This window comes from Amblyomma maculatum, chromosome 6 (genome assembly GCF_055883805.1).
Source record: "Amblyomma maculatum isolate TAMU_Amacu chromosome 6, ASM5588380v1, whole genome shotgun sequence".
In the NCBI taxonomy this organism is placed as follows: domain Eukaryota; kingdom Metazoa; phylum Arthropoda; class Arachnida; order Ixodida; family Ixodidae; genus Amblyomma; species Amblyomma maculatum.
The window spans coordinates 1,131,384-1,155,801 of NC_139349.1; the positions used below are offsets into that span (position 1 = coordinate 1,131,384).

General features: G+C 47.8%; 1 protein-coding gene across 4 annotated transcripts in view; it reads left to right on the top strand.

The window, feature by feature from the left end:
* Positions 1–24,418, top strand: part of LOC146184933 (uncharacterized) — a 91,012-nt gene that overhangs the window by 49,022 nt on the left and 17,572 nt on the right. The window contains exon 1 of one of the 4 annotated variants that reach the window (XM_084605905.1): positions 22,821–22,934. The exons of the other annotated variants lie outside the window; for them this stretch is intronic. Coding sequence (XP_084462031.1) covers positions 22,865–22,934 — 70 coding nt within the window. The 5' untranslated portion in view covers positions 22,821–22,864. Of the gene's footprint in view, positions 1–22,820; positions 22,935–24,418 lie in introns of those variants that run through there. 4 annotated transcript variants of the gene reach the window in all.

Below are 24,418 nucleotides of genomic sequence, written 5' to 3' on the forward strand. Positions count from 1 at the left end.
GGGCCCCACATCGACAGATTTCATGGCATGCGTCTCCTAGCCTGCAGTGCGGTTCTTTGTTCACCGCTGCTCACGCTGTTCGTCGTCTCTTTTCCTCGCGAACAGCTGACGGGAGAGAGGGAGAGTGCGTCCTCCTCGGCGCCGCGCGAGGCCGCAGCCCATGCCGCGCGGTGCGGGCTCCCCTTGTCTGACGTCTGCCCCTGGCAACAGCTCTGGAGCCGCGCATTCCGCCCTTGCGAGATCGCAGGCCCAGCTACGGGTCGTGCACGAAATGAAGTCTTGCCCCATAAAGATGAGCGCTGCATTGCCTAACGATTAAAGGAGCGATGGGGACGCATTGAAATTGGTTTAAATTGATGGATCGCCCTGTTACCCTGTTACCGCAAAGGGGCTATGTTCACAGAAATAAACGGCGCTCTTAAAAAGCGCGCTAGTTTCGAAAAAATGAAAGCAAGGGCGTCGTCCTTCGGCTTTTTCCACAAGTAGACTGCAGTGCTCGTAAGTGAGATATTTTGCTGAATGGAACAGAAAAGGAAAGACCCCAAGAGAACAAAAATTTCTGTACTTTTGTGTCACTGTCGCTGGGTCACTTTTATCGCACATGGAGAACGAAAAAAAAAAAAGAAAAAAAAAAAAAAAAAAAAACCCTCTAAGTATTATGGAACATTCAACCACGTGTCCTTTTAGGAACACTAATTACGGCAATATCAACGACGGCGCTCATAACGTTGCGTAATAAGTTACATGACACGCATGCGTAGCTAATTGTTTAACGTGTATTATGCGTGATGTTTGGGTGCTTGCATTATACCATCCGTTCGCAACGGGGAGCATTGAAAGAGTAACCTGGGGTCTTTAGGACCCGCAGTGATTGTTTGAATTTCTTTTGCTAAAAAGGCATGCGATCATTTCTGTTTCACGTTTCATGGTGAGTTCGTGATCCAGATCAAGCAATATCAAAGCGACTGTTGATAGCTTTCAATCAAAGACCACCTACCAACTTTTCATAAAAGATACGAAAGCTAATCTGTTAGCCACAGCTTACAGCCACGAATTGCGACTGTTTTTGCTCCATATAATTGTTCCGTAGGTGTGTCTAGAACCGTACAAGCTGTATTTCTCACACATGAGCTTGACAGCGACAATGGAGCGAGTTAGATGACACAATATTAGCTTAAATTTTGAGGGTAAATAGAACGAGTCTGGGTATAAAATATTTTCAGCGAGTTACAGTGCCGCGCCATATACCGCATGGTGCATTGAACACACGGTGACAAGTGCTTAAAGAATATTCTCTTTTTTAGTCATAGAACTTAAAAAAGAAGCACTGTTAACGACCAAATTTTAAGTAACGCAGTTGTTTGAGGAAAGGGGGGGGGGGGGGGGGCAGTAAGGAAGATATAGATTAATTGAAAATTTCTCTAGCGAATGGACACAGATAAAACACGGAAGATAACATTCTGATGATCGCTACAAGAGGTTGCGTATAGGAGAATAATGGCAAGATGAATATGATCTTTTATTCACTTAATCATTTCCCTGTTGTTCGATTGCTTATCTATTTATTTAGTAACCATTTATTCGGCCAGCTTGAGTACCCTGCCTTAGGCAGACGGGCAGGTGCGTAAGACACAAATATGGAGGGAAAATAAACGATGAAACGAATTTAGGTATAAGTAATCAACCAGACTTAGCGATTAAGTGCATGTGGGTTAGAAACAAGAGCAAGGCAGGCGGCAAACTAAGCGTTAAAAAGCTCCCAGGCATGAAATGTAGAATTACATTAACCAGGTAGTAACACAGGGTGGCGTTGCTTCCAAAGTTAGTAGCTCACTCGTTTAGGAACGCTTCGATGTAACCGGATACACACAGCTGAGTATCTTCGAGGTGGCTTTCATTCAGTGGTAGCTTCTTTAATGCGGTGCCTAAGCTTTCAAGGCTGCTCAAGCAAGGCAATCTGAACGTTCTTCGGGAGGCGGCGTGCAGTGTTGCACGTCGTCCGTGTGCAATTTGTTTTGCATCGTTGCATCGAAGGGACTGCAAGTTCGATGCAGTCGTCCGCCCATTATTTATGCTTATTCGTTCTCTTGCTTGCTCCTGTGTTTGAGAGATCGATGGCGTCGGCCAAGGAAAACGAGCCAGCGAGAGACACAGCATCGGCTGCTCACCTGTGCGTACACCCAGCCACCCTTGTTCGCGACGTTGGTGGACGCTGCTAAGGAAAGCGATCGCGCCACGAGTGCGGCAGAGCTGATGTTTGCGACTTGGATGGCGCATGGGAGGTGCGCATTAGATTATTTGAGAGGCTGTTTGTTTGGTGTTCGGCTTCTTTAGCACGAGCTACACGATTGAGCGCATTGTTAGATATTTATTTTGCATGTGTTGAGATGTCCCTAGGACGGTCTGCAAAGGAACTGCGCCGTCAATGAAGGGTTAGACGGGAAGCATGTGCCATTTGGCGTTGTGACGTGCTTCTTGTAGTGCGACGCAAAACACAGGGACAGAGAACATCAACATACAGGTGCAGCGCGGAAAACGCGTGCCGGACTTATAGCATCCAAATGTGTCATTAATTCATAGCCGGAGAAGTTCGCTGTCTTATTCAACGCCACACGTGGGCGTTACTGTTAGGCATGTTCGTCGACATAGAAAAATGACTTTTTACTTTTCCTTGTGTCGCGTACGGGGAACAGCGACCATCCGATCGCGCTGTCACACAGCCGAGACCTAACGCTTGGCGAACTGAGCTGCGGTCGCGAAATGCGGGCATAAGTGCCGGGTCAGAAAGAGCGTGCTTTTCTATCTGGGACACGATATTCCAAATAAGAACGCCATATTATTTTCCGTAGTGCTGGCTTCGCATGTCTTTTCGCTACTACGACCTCCTCTGACGTACGAAGACATGTCGTGAGCATAGCGTCGGCGCATGGCATTTATCTAGCGTCGGTGCCCTCTTAATTGTCGATCTACAAGGAGGAACGTTGCTGAAAGCTGCTAATATCCCTGCGAAAGTGGTAGAACATTCTTGCTCAGAGAGGCAGGCATTTCAAGGAAGGTTGTCGATTTGAGCGTCCTGGATGGGGAGGGAGCTTTTAGGGGAAAGCCTCTTGACCTGACCCAGATACGGGAAGAAAATGGGAGAGGGTAGACAGGACCTCACGGTGCGGGCGCGCCTCAGTCCATATTTCGCTGCGATTGATCGGCGCAGTCCTCTGTCGACGCCGCAGCTCGGCTCAGACGCGGTCTAGACGGCCACTTCCGCAGCACTGTCCTTACAGCTGACATTTATCGATGTTCTGTAGACTTACATCTGCTGCAGTCAGCACGTTCCGAGCTCGAACAGGTCGCCCCCGACTGCACCACGGCTTCGTGGCCCGCTGGCCTATATACAAAACTAAGCAGAACGTCGGTGTTAGTCAGCGTGCAGGAACAGGTCTTTGCTGAGATAAAATCGGGCTTAGAAAACCAGTACGATAGTTCAAAAGCTTGGTCAAGCAGTTTCCAGTTTGTTTGCTTGTTTTTTCGTTCGTTTGTTTTCCAGTTTTGGGAAACCTTTGATTCAAGTGAACCAATCGGCAGCGAGCTATCATGAAGAGACTCCACATTTTTAATTTAGGACTCCAGGAGTTCAAATCAATTTATTTTCTGTACTCAATCGGCGTGGAGGGGAAAGCATAACAGGAAATGAAAAAAAGATTACGATGACAATGCTCAAAAAAACAGAACATCCCGCGATCACGATACTGAGTAATGTGAAAATGCATGGAGCGCCGATCTTCGGGTATTTTAGTTTGCAATATGCTGACGTAAAGAATTTGAGATATGCTTCAGTGTATGTGCAGTTTGAGCCTGCTCTATACTTTCTCACACAGCCGTCCTTTAACAGGCACGTAGTCCCCTTCCTTACTGTCATAAGGGAGGCTTGCCGGTGTCGCCGCTGTCGACCTTGCGTCGAGCGGCGTTTACCTCTTTGTGCGCAAACATATTTCATCGCAGAAATATTTGGGGATATACCTTTAATGGTATGACGCGGCTTCGTTAATGGCTGCCGTCTGCGGCTGCAATTTCGGACCTTCGTTTCCTCACACGCACTTTGCTTCTCGCTTACTCACTACTGCCTTAATTTGGGTCACTGTTATCTCCGCATACTCTACATACACATACATAGCACACAGTCGAAAGCTACCGCAATATGTGAAAGCCCAGCCCACACAGATATAAAGCACCGCTTTAACCAGCCGTCCGAATGTGCCACCGTCATTAGTGTGGACAGGATTTGTGCGTCCGCGCATGGTGTCACATCGTCATTGCTGACAAATGAATTGAGGAGGGTTACACGAGGTAGAGGGTGCCAAAATATGTCTGTGCAAAATTTGGCTGACGTGGAAAGCTTATTTAATTAATTAGAGCCAAAAACGTTCATTTGAAGTCAAAATAGCCAAGGACCTCGATATAGTGTTCAGACGTTAAAACAGCCATGGACGTCGAAATTGGGCAAAATACGTAAACATAGTGCAGAAAACGTGCAAAAAAGTTGCAAACCTTTAACGTCAGGCTTCATCATTGCGCTACAACGTCGAAATCAGTCAATTAAGATTAAAAGAGAAAAAAAAAAGCATTAAAGAGGAAAAAGAGCAAAACAGTAAACAAATAAAAAAAAAGAGCAAAAAAATCCGCGCTTAGGAGAGATATCTAAGTGCCTCCAGCGTATTTTCTTGCGGGGCGGCTATTACAACTCGCGTCCACAGTTTGATTTTTGATAAACTCTTTTTTCAAGCGCATCAAACGTTCGACATAGAAATGCTGCTTTCGGATATGCGGTATATAAGCATGGAGCCCAGATCAAAGAAAGAAAAGAAGAAGAATGAACTTGCGTGTTCTGTGTAATATCAGGGCCCATGGAAGAACTTGGGTGGAAGAATTGCAGTTACTATACTGTTAACAGCAAATGATACGGTTACCCATCAGCTTAGACGACGGCTCGGTCCTCCTGAATCTAGGCGGTGTCTTCAGGCATATACGTGGAAACAGGTTTAGCAGTTAGTTCCGTGCTAACGATCAGAGTCTGCCAGGACTGATTCAGTAAAATGCGATTTTTAAGGCGATTACAAGTGCTTTTGCTTTAATTTTCCTTCTATTTCGGTGAAAAGAAGAGAGACCTTCTACGTAGAAGGAAACGCAAGGCAAAATAAACAGTAATCGCATTAAATATCGCATTTTACAGATCCAAGTGCCTGATAAAGTAATACAATCGTATCAGTCACGCATTGGCGTCAAACACACAAAAACATTATTTCATCAAAATAGGAGGCGTTTTTGCAAATTATGCGCGACATTGGATATAAGAAACTGCAAATATGGGCTTGACGCCGCTCTCAACTATATCGTACATGGCAGCACCAAATTATGTTGCATCCCAACCCGGAATCGCAGTCGTCTCGTCGGAGTTTAGTAGAAGGCGCCAGGCCCAGGCCATTGCGCAAAGGGATCACCACGCGCCGTTTGGTCCTTCCTCCCGTCTCCACGCAGATCTCCCGCCTTGGTTGCTCAAACAAGCGCTGGTTGCTCAAACAAGCGCTTGATGGTCTCGCAGTCATTACCTTTCTTGCTCTAGGTCTTTTTTTTTTTCCCGGGTACCCATCGTGACGACCGTCACTATACATGCCCTTGACCGCTGCTGCCCACTTGGCTGCTGACCTTGGCAATACGCTGCTTATGCGGTTGCGCAAGACACCGCACGTCAATGAGGCAAGGGCCGCTTTGTGCTTGCGCCTCGTGTTTTATTTTTGCAAGCTCGTCCCACCCAATTGTTTACTTTTTTGCTCACATAATGCGCTTCGAGGTGGCGCTCAAGGTTGAGAACCGTGCACCGTTGTGGAAGCTGCTGCACACAGCCGCGGAGCGGGCCAGTCTCTGTGAGGTTAGCCCCGCGGTGCTGCTCCCGCGCACTTTATTTCAGCTGTGGAATTGGGAGAATATGGGTGCCGGTTCTTCGACATGACACTGCGCAGCACACGGATGTTCTGAGCATTTCTGCATCACCGAAAAATGGCCGCCGCTTTCAGGATTCGATCCCGCGACCTTACGCTCAACAGTCGAACTGAGTGCCAAAACCACTGAAACACGGCAGCGAACTGCGACTAACTAGGGACCGGAGGATGTGATTAGACTACCCTACGCAAATAGGGGACACTAAGAGACTCTCGTCAATTAAAAACCTTTCCGGCATATCGAAACTATCAGCGATATTTACGGTAGTAATCTGCCCAGATCGCCCTCATTAACACTGCATGCTTTTAATGGGGTCGCTTCTAACGCATAGCCACGGAGCTGTCGTCACCTGCTGTCACCGTCCGCACGCATGCTCTCCACCCTGGAATTTTGAGGAGGTGGGCTATAGAATCAGGCGGCCGGGTGTGACGGAGCAGGGATCGAAGAGGCGCTGCCACAGCAGAGTGTGAAGCCGCGCGGAAACGCGCGAAAGGCCACGCTGGCGCTGGGTCTGTGCCCATGCGAAAGAAACAGGCGGCCCGCACAATGCGGCCCGCCACCTCCAAAAATTTCAGCCTTTGATCCGAAACACATTCAAGCTTCACGATCCAGTTTTACAACCAGATTTACCTTCCATTAATATGAATTGAAAGGACCCAACCCTAGACGGTACGCGCTCTTTGTGGAAATAAAAAGAGGCATTGGACCTCAGCTGCCTTCAATAGCGAGACGCCAGACAGCGTGCTCCCGCTTTCATCTCCGGCTATATATTTTTCTTTTGACGATAAATGAGTGCGGCATTAACCGCTGCACCCTTTAAGCTCTCCTGAAGTGGCGACCGTCCAACGTTTAGGTAGAAGGGAGCACGCACATATTCTCTTTTACACGCAGAAAAGGAGTGTGCGGTATGTGATCGAGATGTTCTGGCTTATTTGTATGCATTTTGTTTGTCCCTTTGTTGGTGGGGTTTACCGTCCCAAAGCGACTCACGCTATGAGAGACGCCGTAAATGCATGGAGGACTCCGGAAATTTAGACCACCTGGGGCTCTTTCACGTGCACTGACATCGCACAGCACGCGGGCGCCTTGCTTTTCGCCGCCAGCGAAAAGCGGCCGCCGAGGCCAGGATTCGATCCCGCATCCTTGAAAACAGTAGTCGAGCGTCGTAACCACTGCGCCACCCCGGCGGGGTTTTTATGCATTTTCATCATAATCATCATCAGCAGCAGCAGCCTGATTATACCCACTGCAGGGCGAAGGCCTCTCCCATATTTCTCCACTTAACCCGCTTCTGTGCTAGCTGCATCCACTTGACCCCTGCGAACTGCTTAATCTCATCCGCCCACCTAACTTTCTGCCGCCCCCTGCTACGCTTTCCTTCCCTTGGAATCCAGTTTGTTACCCTCAGCGACCATCGGTTATCCTCTCTTCGCACTACATGTCCTGCCCATGTCCATTTCTTCTTCTTAATTTCTACTAGAATGTCGGTAACTTGAGTTATTTCTCTGATCCACTCTGGACGCTTTCTATCTCTTAATGTTACCCCTACCATTTTTCGTTCCATAGCCCTCTGGGTTGTCCTCAACTTAAGTAGAACTCTCCTGGTTAGCCTCCACGTTTCAGCCCCATAGGTGAGTACAGGCAAGATGCAACTGTTGTATACTTTCCTCTTGAGCGATACCGGTAAGCTGCTAGTCATAATCTGCGAGTGCTTGCCAAATGCGCTCCATCCCAATCGTATTCTTCTTGTTATTTCCTTTTCGTGGTCCGGATCTGCGGTTACTACCTGTCCTAAGTAGACATATTCGCCTACTACTTCCAGTATCTCGCTGCCTAATGTAAACTGCTGTTCCTTCCCGAGGCTGTTGAACATTACCTTAGTCTTCTGCATATTGATTTTCAAGCCTACCTTTCTACTTCACTTTCATTTTATTTCATTTTATGCATTTTATTTCTACTCATTGTTTTCACTCTTCTATACTTTATATTTGTTTCTACTTTTCTTTTTTGTTTAATTTGTGTCTCCTGTTGTAAGGGAATAAATTTTCTCAATGAGGCCCACATATCAATAAGAGTTTTAGATAGATAAATAAGATATATTTATTGAAAGGAAAAGGCAGAGAGGTTGGCCGAAATAATTCAAATCTGGTCTGCTATTCTGCACTAGGGAAGGGGAAGGAGAGAAGAAAGAAGATGCATGGTGGGTGACGATGTGGGAGAAGGCATATGAAATACATATACAGGCACAGTAGCTTGCTTTACAAGCGCGAATCAAGTCCGCTGGCGCACAAAAAACGGCAAAGAGCACGCACTGCCTAGACACCCTTCCGCTTGTCCTGCCAAGCGCCCAGCAGCAGTTACTCCGACAGAGGCCTCTTGTCCAAACGCTTCAAGGAAGCGGCTAGCACACTTCTTTCGCACGCATGCGCTGGGCACACCAATAATATATGGTCCACAGTCTCTGGGATGCCACAAGTTGAACATTCCGGCGAGTCCACCTGTCCAATTAAATGCAAGTACTTGTGCGTGAAAGCCACGTTTAAACGAAGTCTATGTAGCAAGCATGCCTGATGACACAGAAAAAAAATTTAATGTTCGATCGAGCCTTCTTAGACGAATGTGTCGGGCGCCTGGCTGGGCCCTGTAAGCTGCTGTAGCATTCTTCATACAACTTGTAAGAAGGCATGTCGCATCCGCTCTTGAAAAAGGCACAGCTGTTTGGAGGCCATTGCTGAGTGCGCTTTTCGCTTCAACATCGGCCTGTTCATTCCCATGGAGCCCGCAGTGGGCAGGGATCCACTGAAACATTATCCTGTGGCTTTGCAGCTGGGCAGATGTGAGGAGATTCATAATGTTTAGTGCCAGGGACTGATAGGCAGTGTGGCGTAAGAAGTTTTCCAAAATTTGCAATGCAGTCTTTGAGTCCGTGAATATGCACCATTTTTGAGGTGGTTCCCCACATATGTAGCGAATAGATTCCCGAATGGCTACAGGTTCAGCAGCGGTTGATGTAGAAGTATGTCCCAAAAGGAAATGCAGAGTCGTTTTCTGAGCTGGTATGACCACAGCTGCAGCGGATGCCTGTGCTGACACAGATCCATCGGTGTATACGTGAATATAATTAGGATAATCTGACCAGATGTGCGCCAGAGTAAGTTGTTTGAGTCCACTAATTGGCACCATTGATTTCTTTAGTATTCCGGGAACACGAAGGTGCACCAAAGGTTTATCCATCGTCCATGGTGGTTGGGCGGGACGATATGGGAGGGCATATCCTGTCGGTACTTGCGACTGATGGCAGCGGAGTGCACTTGTAAAACTGCAGTCCGGCCGCTCATCCAGAATCTTGCTGAGCGGATGAAAACGGTGTCTTGTAAGTGCTCGTTAATATACACGAAGGGGTTCGTGTGACAAGTATATGGATATTGGGCGAGCATGTGCCTCTTCAATTGTATAAGAGTTTTAGATCCTTGCTGTATGTAATACAGCCCACTGTTTGTTCCTCACCCATCCAAGGTGTACCGTCTCTCTTTGGTCACAGAAGAAACCATCGCGATCGTTGCGTTCACCACACGGTCTGTCCGGCATCGATTGTGCAAGGAACGCTGGCTGACGCCCCAGTTCGAAGGCGCTTTTGTCGTTGGGTGCCCTCCGGACGCGCTACGGAAGTCAAGGCCGTCAAACACCGCCAGCACAGCCGTCGAATGCTCGAAATATTTGCGTTGTTGCGTAATTGCTTATAGAGGGCGCCAAATATAGTCCATAAAAAATCAGCCAACAAAAGACGCAAACTTTAGAATTCAGTTGTGGACTTCGTGGGATACAATTTTTAGTGCCCTAGAAGATTTTTTCGCTTCTTTGGGACTTGGCTACTGACGGCTTATACAAGGCCGATGCGCCTTCATATAAGTGGGGCTTCTGTAAACTATGTTCATTAAAGGCTGCTTGAATTACTTGTAAGGGAGTGTTCTGCAGGTATAGCTCAAGCTTTCACGGAACAAATGCGTTACGCTCGCAAAGATTGACTTTTCCATTATGTCAGCACCATGCTAGTAAGCATGGAAGTAAATGAACAATAAAATATGATATTCATCCGGTGCGTGTAACAACGACCTGGGTTATATATACAACCGTGCCGCGAAAAAACAAAGTGAGGAAAAACTTAGCCGGCGTTATTTTTTGCGTATCCTGCCCGAGTAACATCGCAGTTTAACGCCGCGAGATGTCCGCTCATCTACACAGTCAGTGCCACCTTACGTCCAATTTAATTTCTCTTTGTTCCTCACCGAGCGAACGATGGGGTTAGTTTGTTTAATGTTTTATGTTGCAGCATGAACAGTACTCACATTTGAACTGCAAGAAATGACAGCGATAGCTGAAGAAAGTCTCCACCAGCCGCGCGCGCGCGCGCACGCACGCACGCACGCACACACACACACACACACACACACACACACACACACACACACACACACACACACACACACACACACACACACACACACACACACACACACACACACACACACACACACACACACACACACACACACACACACACACACACACACACACACACACTTTCCAGTGAGGGCATCCGCTCAATGGATTACATGGAATGCATGAGTAGACAGAACCTTGTCGGCAGCGTCAGGTCCTCACTCTTCTTTACAGCATCCTCACTCGCCTATACATTATGTTATTGTTAGTGGCATGTAGCGTAATATTCGCAATATCATCTGCGTGAACGCCGCATGCCTCAGGTGTAGTTAGACTCCGCGCCACTAGCCCTTAGCGACACGGGAGCCTTGAACTGTGCACGCGAGCATTACAGCTGCGCTACTTTCTGAGGCATTTACCGCGCCCTATCGGCCCCCTCGATAAGACCTGAAAAGCAGCGATCCTATCCGCACTACACGGAATCCCCCACGGACGCGGCGAGGCCGTTTGACCTTATTCCGGACTCGGGAACAGCGCGGCACTGACTCTGTCTTTCGCACAGAGGGCGCGCGTGGATAAATCTCGATTGTTGCGAACGCGAGCTAGCTAGCGGGCATTGCGGGTATACATGTAAAACAGGGCCCGGGCCGCGACTCAGCTGTCGTGCTTCTGTGAAGGCTATTTTGAAGTCGCGCCCGGTGAATGCTGCGTTCCCTATATTTGCACGGCCGCTGGCGTGCTGACAGTTCCGCGCGAAGCCAATCCTGCTCCTCCTACGCGCTCTTATGACTAAGTAAAGACGCCGGCGATGCATCCCTCCGGGAAAGTTGAGCTGTACAGTGACAGGAAAACCGCAGAAACAGTGCTTCGAAATAAGCAGCGCACGCGCAAAAACATGCGACTGTGTAAACTCGGCGGTGGAAGTCCTCGCTTCTTTGTGCGCGAGAGAGAGTTGCGTTTGTCCATAATAACATACGCACACAGCCTGTCAAAAGTCTTCAAACCACATAATTCATTTGTAATGGAAATTAATGCCCCTTGAACGCTCCTTGTTGCGTTGCATTCAATGCGCAACTCTAGCAGGTAGCTTTCGTTGAGCGACAAGAAACCCCCTTCATTCCGAGGACCTTTGGCCCTTAATGGTACCGTGAAGCCTTCATTGTGTGGCTGAAGCGAAAAGCCCCTTTGCCTAATGACTTTAGCCAAGACTTTACGTCTACATTGCGAATGAGCAAGTAGATTGATGCTGTTTAGATCCACCGCTGAGCCTTATCTGTGGCGCACGAACTGTTATCAGGGTCCGCTTCTATACGAGAAAAAGAATTAATAATATAATAATAATAATTGGTTCACAGGAAGGGAAAGGCGCAGTATCTGTCGCGCTTGTTTCTGTGGACACTTGAACCGCACCGTAAGGGAAGGGAGGAAGGTGGGAGTGAAAGTGGAAAAAAAGAAAGAAGAGCCGTAGTGGAGAACTGCGGAGCAATTTCGACCACCTGGGGATCTTTGACCTGCGCTTACATTGCACAGTACACGGACGCCTCTTCGTGTGCTGTGCGATGTCAGCGCAGTACAGTGGCGATTGATATTGTTAACAGCTCTGGCTGTCGGCCGCCGAAGTGGAGCTCGAAATTTCGTTTACGGCCACGTTTCATTTTTATGTATCAGTTAAAATTTGATGGCTACTTCCTGTACCCAGATTTCGGAAGTAAAGGAAAGTGACGTTACATGCAGTAACCGACAGTTAACGTAACTATATACATAACTTCACGTTACCTGAACTTTTCTTCTAATGCCCATTTTCCCTTAGATCTGGAAATTTGGAAAACGGTGATAATTTTGGTTCGCAGTATGCCCTAAGAGTCCCCGAATATCCTCTTACGGGAAATCTCGTTTCTCAAGTTTATGCAAATGGGAAAATTTCGCAAATGGAACATGTCACTCATAGGGAAGGATAAATGGGAAGATAAAGCATTCATCTATCTATTTCATGTTTCACTTACAAAGTGGTTTTAGACTTACCGAGCGAATGGGATGCGAAGATATCCTAGTCTCTAGAGGAAACTGACCTCGCGTGGAGTTTCTTCCTGTAGTAATATCAAAGGGGTGCTGTGCTAACGAGAACTGCGAACAAACTGCGCGCAAAGAGCAATGGCGCAGGTGACGTTAAAATGGAAACGTACGCCTCCCGCTGACCTCATGGGGCTCGAGATGGCCAGTGCGTCCCCAAGGCCCCGAGCAAGCCGACGTGTTAAGCCGAGGTCGCGAGTGGGCCCGGGTTAGCCGAGTAACAGCCCCCTTTAATACACCTCCCTTGCTCGCTTCGCTGTGTCGACGACGGGTCTGTCTGGTGTTTCTGTCCCGAGCTCACAGGGAACAAGAAGAGAGAGAGAAGTAAGGTGTGTGTCTGCCTTTGAGGTGATATGGGGTGCTTGTTTATTGCAGGCGTAAGGGCTGCATGTGTCGTTGCCAACTGGAAACAAAAACAAAGACACTTGGCAAATGCGGTTGGTTTGCTTGTTATTATTAACGGTGTGCAATGTTGTGGTAGAGGTGCGTCCTTCAAAGCGTTATATTTTGATGCGACTCAGCAAGCGAAGTAGCTCAGAGGCAGCTGAAAGAAAAGTACTATTTTTTTCATTGGAACAGGATTGATATTCCTGACGGGGAATTCTGTTTGCGGAGAGCAACGCATAGAGGTAGCGGAAGAGGATATCTTCAAAAGGATTTAATGAAACAGTGAAGCATGAATAATGTTCCGAATTAGACGACCATTCGTTTTCGGTATCGGCCTCGGTTTTTAACAACCAGACACGAAAGGGGCAAGCAGCCCTGTTGGTCTCATTGGCCGAAGCCTTTGCCCACCGTTGCCCTCCTTATGAAGGCAAGATGAAATGGGCGCGTGTTGGAGGCATGCTCGGCTCGCTACTTCTGATCCAAGCTCGTGAGGTTGGCGGCTGCATTCCACGAGAGGCGGTGGCATTACTCCGACGCCTCAGGGCTGGCAATAGTGCGAGGAGGGCGTGACCGCTAAGCGCGCGACGTAGCCGCTGGCAACGAAAGACAACGGCACCTTGGAATGGGAACAGCAGCGGCAGACTGCCTGGCGCTCCTGCAGGTGCTCTCCTCCTCGTCAATTTGGCAGCATCTCTCTTTGGCCGACCACTCTACTCTCTACGACATTCGAGGGAAGGCGACGGACACCGCGTTGCCGTTGCGTGTGGCAACCCTCCATTTCACTCCTGGCGGTGGGCCGCTCCTTGATGTAGAAACCAGCCTTATAATTGTACCTACTGTCACGGTGCCGTAAGCTATCTCCTCATATTGGTGAGTGCCGCATACGCGCCGAGTCTTTTTTGTGTGCTACTGCACGACGGGTATTCTGCAGTAACCGCATATCGCGAACGGCTGACGCTTTGAATTGCATAAATTCGTGACCCGCTGGATGCGCAGGGTACACCAAGATCCAAGGATAAAGCAGTTCCTCAACGCTAACGGCCTAGCTACCGAGAACAAATGTTTTTAAAAGAAACATCCAGATCATATGTTCTAACTACCCGCCTAGAAGTTAATAATACGTTGTACGACGGTTTCTATGGAACCTTTAATGCAATTCTGTGTCTAGCAAGGCAGGGTCCTCGAGAATGTTTTCACATGTTCGCGAAGACCGACGCGAAGACCGACAAGGCGAGCTGTTCCTGTCGACTTTCAAGCGGCGTGCAGGAACCCTATGGCGGGCGTTCCCGATTGCGTGACTGGAGCGAAAGACGGTCGCTGCAAGCAGTGCTCGTGTTCCCCTTCTCAATGGCTGATTTTCAGCAAGAAAAAAAAGTTATAATTGCCGCTACAGCAAAAGAAACACAACATCGCGCCTCCTAAATCTCTTCTTGTTGAGTCCCCAGTCGCCGAGGTCGGCGCGGCGGCGCACCCATGCACGCACTGTTCGCAGAACCTGCGCAGAACACAACGCCCGCAACAGCAAGCTGACGTCGATGCGCAAAAGCTTCGCAATCGCATCATCTCCGTGCACGTGTGTTGCACCCACCCGCCTTTCCTGCCTGCGAAAGACCCTAATGAGCGCGCGTTGCTAACGTTAACACGCACCCGGAGACAGGCAATTACAACAGCCAGCGCGCCACGGCGACGCCCGGAGCGGTGCCTTGCTCACTCCGGGCTCTGTGGACAACTGTGCCAGGCCTTGCTCTGCAGTATGCTTTCCGAAGAAACTGGAAGTATTTCAGGATCAAAAGGAAATTAGCCGTCGCAGACACTTGAGCCGTGAGTGAAGGGGTGAAGCAGGGAGTGAAAGTACACACAATAAAGGGAAGCTGCACCTGTTTTATATTTAGATGAGTTTCGAGCAGTTGAATGATTATAGCTTGCACTTCAAGCATGCGAAATATCTTGACGCTAGCATTTGAAACATTGGCGCAATTAGCGATTAAAACCGTGCCAGCTATCAGACTTCACCGCACTGCACAGCGATGGGTGGGGGACGCATGATGACGTCATTTACGGTACCGGTGCGTTTCCTACATAGACACTCTTGGTTGAAAGAAATAAAAACAAAGCCTTAGAAATGTTGATTAGCACCGCCAGAAAAGGCGCAGCAGGATGTGGGCGAAGGCAACGAGCATCAGAAATATTACCGTCCGTAACATCATCACCGAGCTTCTCCGCAGAAATTCAGTGCTGTGAGAAGTACGAGGTTTAATCGTCAATTACGCCATCAGTTTGAATGCTAGCGCAAAACGACCTTGCATGCATTATTAACAGCCTATGTAGATTTGAATCCTTTAATATCGCGAAATTCCCGAAAAGTGATGCAGCTGCCCTTTAAGAAATACACAGCAGTAATGAAGGGCTCCCAGTTAGCTTGACCGCCTGGGGTTCGTTGACGTGCATTGCCATCGCATAGAGCATAAACACTTGTGGATTTCAACGGCTTGGAAATGTGCTCCTGCGGCTGGATCTCGGCCCTTTGGCCTAGTGTTCAGAGACCGTCGCCTGATGAGCAATGATCCGCCTAGCAGTGTTTGTGACATTGGCTGCTGAGCATAATGGTTTGCAGCAGCTGTAGGCTGTACGAGACGTGACGCGTTAGTTCATAGGCACAATAAATAGCCTATGGCAGGCCACTCGGCTCCCTTCTGGAATAAAAGTGAAGGGTCACCCTCGACAGTGATCGGTTGTATGCGGGGTCCGCAACTCTGTGCACATCCTGGGTGCGAAGAGAACGCGTTGTAAGCGAACCCATACGCTCGCTTATCGGCAGCACTGCATATGACGACGACGACGGATCGAGCCAGTTCGTGATTATCCTCGTTGCTCGCGCCTTGTTTCTCCTCTCGGCTTCAGGAAAACACGGCGCGTGTTGCTGTCTGGCGACGCAATGACTGACTGACCCGCCGCTGGCTCTCTGCGCACCTTATTTTAGGATCCCCGTAGGTGTTCGCGAGAGGTGGGTTGTTTCATGAGAGATAAGTCTGGGTTATGGCGCATGAGCTTTTAAGGGTCTCATCTGCGCACGGTACGCTCCCTTTTTATATTTAACCCCTACTCGAAGAGCGCTAGCAAATTGCTCTAGAAGGGGAAGGGGAGGGGGGGGGGGGGGAGGCTGGATATTGGCGCCACGCAGTGCAGTGAGATAACTCAGCTGAGTCTGCTTAGTAGTCTAGCGCGATTGAAATTCCAAAGCGTTTTCGCCTGTGGTAAAGAACAACTTATTTTCGCAGGTTGGCAATGCCGGGTAGAGATAAACACAGCGCTGCAAAGAGCACTTGTCGGAGTAGATGCCGCGAGCAAGTGAGCTTTCATTGCAAGTGAGATTCTTGCGGCCAGCCATCTGCATAGGTCACTGTCGAAAGGGTGCCGAGCCTGTGAGCACAGCGGGATGGCTGAATGACTCATGCAAGTTTAAGTTTGAGGAAGGCTCTGGCGATTCCCATCGAGGCCTTGCTGATGACATGCATTCAATGATGATATCGACATCATAACGGACGCCTTGTATCTGATATGCAACATCCGAAGTTTCTGTGATTCCGGTCTCAGCAATATACATTCTTCTTGTCTCCGAAGCCTCATATCAATATATCTAATTGCAGGTTAATTGAAGTTGTGAAGAAGCAGTCCTGTGTGACTATGCTCTTACTTCAAAGTGTAGAACAAGTGTCAGAGAATAAATGTCATTAAGGAGTAACTTGGAACTGGAAAAGAAGGCCCATCGAATCATTTAGTGTGCGAGACTGAAAGTCGGAGATTTTTAAAATTATCAAGGGGCACCATGCATGGACGCCTGGGGGAAACTCAGTAGTGATCTAGAAATATGCATCGCGCTCTGTTAGTAAAATATTAACGGCGAGGAAAAAAGTTCGAAAACCAAGGGCGTCAAAATATGCCATATAGCAGCGCTTGAACAGGTAGGCGTTCTTGAGTTATCGTTAAAGATACGTGCATGATGTGCTACGTAAGTGCGCCAGCTTCTTTCTAGACCGATACCAGTGCACTCTTATAGGCGCTCCATCTTTTGCATCCGCCAGAATGACGAGCAGCCCGGTAGAGGATCGCAAAGAGTGCCAGGAAATTGCATCCGCTGTCTTTTCCCGTGGAAGTCATAGGCGGGGGAGATAGCCGGCGCAGCTTCCAGTAGCCTTCATACTTCGTGGTATGACGTCAACAGCGACTCCACGTTTCCGAGTACTGCTCAGTTTCTTTATTTTATTATTGCCTCTGTAAGTTGTCCTAATATAGGTTATAACGAAGGAGGTCCAAAAATAGCGCCACATCTTCTTGAAGTCCTTTATGTAAAGGCAGTGACAATGTGAGAGAAAAAAGAAACGTGCGTTTAAAAGCAGTGACGCTGTACAGGAAGGAAGGAGAAGGAGAATTTTTCTCCTTTTTCAGATATATTTCCTTTGGACGAGAGAGGCAATTAAGACATTATCAACTTCAGTGCAAAAGTGGCGGCGAAATTCTTCGTTGAGGGCATAGTGATTTTTCTCTTCCATTCCGCGGCTACCTAAGCCGGTAGTGTTAATCTGAAGTAAAGATGTTCGTTGACTTGCCGTACTTAACATGTCGCCTCGGCAGAAGCCAGACGCGTATGGAAATACGCCGCGTTACGCTGGAGATATCTTAATTAATATGCCAAACAATGACATCTACGCTGCTCTTTTAAGCTCCTGTCAGCAGATGAACCATTCATTGTTCCCCCTCAATGGCCTGTAAAGTGCAGTGAGCTAATCATGAATAGCTGATCGCTAAAATTGAGTTCATGCGTTTTTCACCCGGAAGGTAAGAGATTATTGAGAAGAATCTAACACAGTTAAATAATGAAAATAAATATCTGCACTGATTAAGTAAGATAAAATCCCGAAATATGTATTTTTGTGTTCTTTTTTTCTTTTTGCTGTTTACTGAATGAGCTCATGACAAATTTTATGTTTTGAATACGTGATACTTAACTACTCGGCTATTTAATAACTTGTTTACAGATTGGAATACCCGATCAACATATAGTCATTTTCTCCATAAGCTTGCGTGTTTCACATATACGTCCTATGCATATCACTTATTAATGAGAGCCGCACACATGATCTCGGAGGGACGTAAGTGACGTCAAGACCTGTATTAGGAACGGAAACGCCCCCGAAACAACGGTGCCAAAAACAGGTGCAGTTAGGCTGCCCTTTCTGACGACGCGACGTCGTTGAGCAGCAGGCGCCGTGCATCGGACGGAAGTAGTAATCGTACGTTCATATTACGCGCTCCCCTGCACGGTACGCGCGCACGTTTAACGAGATGCCTCCGGAGGCTAGATTAAGCAAGATTAACACGGTGTCGGACAAGCGCGACAGGTATTTTGCCTCCGGCCTGCCAAATGTACAACTCCTTCGAACACTGGGGCTGCCAGTGCATACAAATTTGCGAGTACATTGGGCATTGTGTTTTGTTGTAGTTTTACAGTTCTGAATGTTACCCATTTCCTAAAAATAAAAAAAGAAGAAACATTCTCCAGAACGTGTTTGTTTCATACTGCGAGAGAAGGACTACAAAAATATAGAAGAACAATGCATTTGCAGCAGCGCAGCACTCTGTTGGCGTAAGCAAGTGGCTTTGCTCCACAAAACGTCACATGTGGGATGTACGCAATAATACGTCAGGTTGTTTTACCGCTGATGCCTGACAGATGTCAACTAGCTGAAAATACCATTAATTAGCTGCGGTGATGTGCGGTGAGTGGGATCATCGTATCACTAACAGAAATACAACAATTACTAGCGGAGAGCTCGAGCTTTAAGAGGGACCCAAACCTTCTATGCGATCCCGACCTTTCGACAATTGTTTGGTTTTCTCTGTATACTCTGGCATACTTTCACTGTGCTATACTTTTATGCTATTCATTCTCTTCGACATTGCTGTTGCATATCGGCGAACAGTTCTGAACGAATCACACGAGTGAATTAATTCGGCAATGATATGAAAGTCAAACGACAGGTACGTGAATGCATATTTATCCTTACTTATGTAAGTACACATCTGACGTCATGGTGTAGCATCAGCTGGCATTTTAATGAGTGCCTTAAGCTCGTGGCCTACATAACACGTGCAACGTTTGCCGAGATATGGGCTCCACGAACCAGGCGCGGGAACCGCTGCAATTAAACAATTGAGGTCGTGCTGTAACGGTGGTTTGCAACGTTTATAGTCTCGTTTTTCCTGCTGGCTTGACCTTTCTCGAGTTGAGAAGTCATTAGGTTTATCACATATATGGTGTGCTCAGTATCGCCACGTTTCCCGTTTTAACCGGCCTAATTACTAACGAGTTGTGGTGTCCAGCTGTTCGACCCAATCCGGCCTGCACGCACCGACATTAGCAAAGCCGTATCTTGGCTTATGTGATCAGACGTCACATGAGCAGGAGGTTTCAGTTGATGCGGAGCTCTAAGGATAGGCAACTACGTTTGTAACTTGTCAACCTAGATGGCTCATTCTCCAGAAAATCCGGCGTCGGCTTCGGCATCTGCGTCGACGGCGTTGTCGTTGTGGGGGAAACACCATAAGCATCCCTCATGCAGGAAGGTGACATGCCCGGACATTGATTGTTTGGCGGGTTGTGTGACGTCACAAGGACACGTGATATGGCTGAGCTGGAAGCGCCCTTCCAATCGGCCAGCTTCTTTGAGATGGAACAGTGAGATGGAAATTAATGTTCCCTTTGGTCTCGAATCAGGCACTCTTCCCCACAGTCAACGCGGGTAGTGTTAAAGCGGGGTTTATGTTTACGTCGGGTGGCTTTTCACACATTGCGGTAGCTTACGACAGTAATATGTACGCGACAATGGAGACACCTGGTGATTAGGGGAGTAGTAAAGTTCATGAACGTCAAGGATAATCCGCTAGGGGAGCCACACATGGGAGTGAATAACGCTGTCACTTCATTCCCTTAAATGCGGAGCTCAAGCGTCCGCGAAATTTTGCTCATTTTGGGCTACTTTGGGAGTGGCTGAACCTATTCCTGGTACATTTTGTTACTCAAATAAAAAAAAAAATTAGTTGAAATATCGCCCTACGTGAATAATCTTGCGAGGTCATCCTCGGGAGCAGAAAAAAGAAAAGTTTTTCGGGCAGTAAAATAGTATTTGCATGCCAGCCACTTCCTACCAAATATGTTTTTAGTAACGTGCCGTAATATATGCAAGTTGTGTAAACGCGCGCAAAATTGTGTAAACCCTCATTTCCATGAAACAACGCGTCCTCTTAAATGAAAATGGTTTAACACTCCATATTGCTCGCTGGCTGATTGAGTGATCTATTGATTATTTGTTTATTTCACGAAAACTCTTATTCAGCCAAATAGGCGTTGTGTCAGCGATGTTTTCGTGCTAGATGAGAATGGACGCTCTTCGTCACTTTCCAAGCGTGGGCGTGTGTCGTCAAAGCTTCAGCGAACTATGTTGGAACACAAAGTTAATGAGCTTGTTGTTTACTCAGCCCACGCTCTGGGGCTTGCTTTGAAGGTCATTTACTGCGACCGCACACTCCGTAGTCGATAGCGGGACAGTTGTTCCCACCTCGTTCCAGATTTAGGGTGTCGAGTATCCCCTGATATATCCTCTCCTACTCGGAAAGCGAGCGAGTGCACGAATGTCCCTTGCGGAATTGTGAAGATAGCGGACACGTGCATGAACTCCCGTAACGGGAGCCATAGGTCGTTGCTAAAAAGAGCGGTTAGAACGCATCTGCATTGTGAGAACATGCAGTGCACTTCTAAGTATGTGTGCTACCGCACAAGAACCAGAAGAGTCCGGTTTGTTCTTGACTGCTGCGGTCAGCAACATATAAAGAAAAGAAAATTACATCGGATATTTATCTCTGCCGATGAGTGCCCTTACGGGAACGAATGTAGGGTTTTTTATCTTGGCACTGTACTTTGTGTTGAGTGCTCTCTATAAGGAGGGCGTTGCTGCCTGCTTCAGGATGGTTTAATCTTGTGTGTGTGTGTGTGTGTGTGTGTGTGTGTGTGTGTGTGTGTGTGTGTGTGTGTGTGTGTGTGTGTGTGTGTGTGTGTGTGTGTGTGTGTGTGTGTGTGTGTGTGTGTGTGTGTGTGTGTGTGTGTGTGTGTGTGTGTGTGTGTGTGTGTGTGTGTGTGTGTGTGTGTGTGTGTGTGTGTGTGTGTGTGTGTGTGTGTGTGTGTGTGTGTGTGTGTGTGTGTGTGTGTGCGTGCGTGCGTACGTGCGTGCGTGTGCGCGCGCATAGTACCGGAGCACAGATCGAAACGTTCTGTGCAACTGAGCCGTGCGCTTTACCTCCACCCCCCCCCCCCCCCACCCCCCCCACCCCAGTGCTTCTGCTAGAAGAAATGGTCGCATGAACATCGCACGCCTGACCGTGCGGTCGCTGTGCAGCAATGTGACGACATATCGAAAAAAAATATATTTACTTAGATATCGTTGCTGCACAGAGCGAAACGCGCAAGTAAGCATCCGATAAGATAAACGAAGCAAAGCAATGATTAGATATCTATAGGGTTTCGAAGCTGATGCGGCCCCAGCGGGACAGCCGATTATTATATATGCACGTGCCTCGACTACTAACACACAATGGTGTCAGTGCCCAACAGCATTTGCAAACAGCGGCAGGAGATACAAACAACTTTTACTCTGGAAGTAACTGTTGCAGTTTTAGTGATAACGAGTGTTACAAGTGGGCAGATAAAGTAGGGGAGATCGTTGAAAATTTATTGCCAGTAACAAAACAAATTATTCAAGAAATATATATACGTCAATGCGTTTCATTACACATAATCGCTTGACTTATATCTATTGCGGTAATCGTGTTCAACAGATGCAAAGTGTCTGCTACACGAGGGTACATTTAATTGTGCTCAATTTAAGGCACTTAGTAGTCTGTAAATAGGCGAATAACGTGCTGTTAATCAAGGACGCAAGATCACCGTATACGGGCGCTTTTGTTTTCTTGTGACTGTGCATTTATCCATGTACTGAATGAATATCATACCGGCTCGATTCAATGAACAAATTCATTCATTTAGGTGCATGTGGGAGACGCATAGGGAGCGAAACTTGCAAGCCGAATGTTTAATAGTGATAAAATGTTTATAAAGAAGAAGAATGAAAGTAAATTAAAACTATGTCAAAATAATAAATAAAACATAGGAACGTGCTACAGTAAATGCATACAGCCGCTCCAAATTTGGCGAAAACCAATTAGACGTCTCGCGCACGAGCACGCACTGACGCCTTCATGCACGCCTGGGGCGCGCACACAGGCGCACACGCACACAAGCATGCCTGCACACGCGACACTTAATGAAAACACTGTACTAGCAGCGGAACACTCCTTCAAGCATAGTTACGAGTATTAACGAATTGTTAACATGGCGGAAGTAACTCCATAAGCAATCTGTTGTAACTCATCGGTTCTTTGCGACAAGGATCACCCTATGTGGATACAGGAAAACTTCCACGCGCCCGGCAGCAGACCCGCTAGAAGTCTCAGTGGGCGAGCTTCGGGGAAAAGCAGAAGCAATTAGGCGAGCCTGCATTGTGGCGAGAAATTCGTGTCACTGGTGTATGCGATTCAATCGCCCAACGAGCATCACTAGCAGCCGTCGAGACCACGTTTGCGGAGTTTTCGCAAGCTGATCTTCGCGAGAGAGTGGATACGAGAGCACCCCCTACTCCACTGTCAGAGACGGAGCACGGCCTGCACCGCGATTATTAGGCAAGGCTGTATCTTATCGCCGAGGAATGCCTTGAGAGAGGTGTCACATATAAGGTGCAGACTTCCCTCGCGACGCTCCTTTCAGCCGCCAGGCCATCGGAGCGGCCAGCCAAGGGCTCCTTCGTCGGTAGGCGCGGTGATCGTGTGCGGTGCGTGGTGCTGCCACAGCCGATCCCTCATTTGTCGCATGCCGCCGCTGCCTGCTCCGCTCACCTCCATCGACATGAAGTTCGCGCCAGAATCCAGGAAGAGGCTCGGTGAACTATTTTGCCTTTTATCGTTAGGTCGACTGATAACGTAACCGGATAACTGTCCTTTCTTGATTGCTGTGTCGCGTGGACGACTGGCTTGATGACAGACAGTGCGCTGCAACTGTGCTGTGGAGGGATATTATGGAGTGCTCTGCGCAGCAGTGTTATGAGTCCATATCCACAGAGCACCTCTGTGCCGCAGCCCTGCGTCTCCGATCTTGCAAAATGTTGGCGTTCTAAAATTTTTGCATGGAGCCCCTGCTGGGGATCCTTTTCCTCAGGTTAGAGAGTCATGTCCAATGTGTGTGTGCCTCGTTAGGATTGCCGTCATGTGTGCTGATAGGGGGGTGTTGGTTGTAGTGGCGTTAGCAGTGCATGTTGGATGGCTTGCATTAGTCCAGCGTTGTCGCTGTATTGATGGCAAAAGTGGTGGTGCAAGAGCTGAATTTATTTGTGGCACGTATGATGATCGACACTGAGAGGGATAACAGAAGCCTGCACTATCGGACGTTTCTGCCTCGTTGCACGTGGTTCGGCAAGCCGTGCCTTCCGGAGTTTTTTGGCATCGCGCATGCAACAATTTGACTCCGGCTACGCGTTCGCTTCGAATACTTACAACTGCTATGTCTCATACCCGAAACGACTTGGACGCATGTTTTTATAGTGGCTTTACTGAAACATTTCGAAGTAAAAGCTTGCATATAGCTATTCACCGACGGGCAATTTTGAGCTTGGCGGAATAAAGAAAGCGGCCAAACTCACCACTTGTTTCAGACACCTGGTGAAATATAGTTCTACTCCATCGCAAAATGAAGTTGTTTGAATGGAACTGTATGAAGCCTTTAATTTTGCATAGCGGTGCTTTGCAGACGAATTAGGAGGGACCTGAAGCAGTGCTGTCAGCGCTGGTTCGGTCGTTTCGGGTATGAGACGAAGGTATAACCTCGTGCCGCTGATGATATTGTGGGGCTATTACCTCCCTTCACAGTCTGTCGAAGGACTGAACCATTTGTGTGTTATGGTGGCAATACGGTCTCATATTTGACAAGTGAATTCACTCAAGAACTTTGACTTTCATCTCGTGCGTAACCGAGACGCGTACCTCGAAAGAGTGAACTTAAAACACAACTAACAGTTCCAAAGATGAAGCTTCAATACAGTTAAACATGTCATTAACTTTCAGAAACGATACGTTTCTCTTGAAAGACACGTTGCTGTCCTCGCTCTCTAATTTCACTTCGGGCGGGCGTGGGGCTTACTATATTCTCTTTCACGTACTTCGCTCTACAGGCAAGCGTTTTTGCGGCGATACATATCACGACTTTCTTCCCTGGAACCAGCAAGTAAACATGCATACGGAGAGGCCGGAGTGAGGAGCTCGCGACTACTTCGCGTACCTGACTCAGCAGATAGGCAAAAGAAAAAGATGCGTAAAGCGGTCACCCGAGATTGTACGCTCTTGAATAACATCCTTATCTAGCATATTCCCG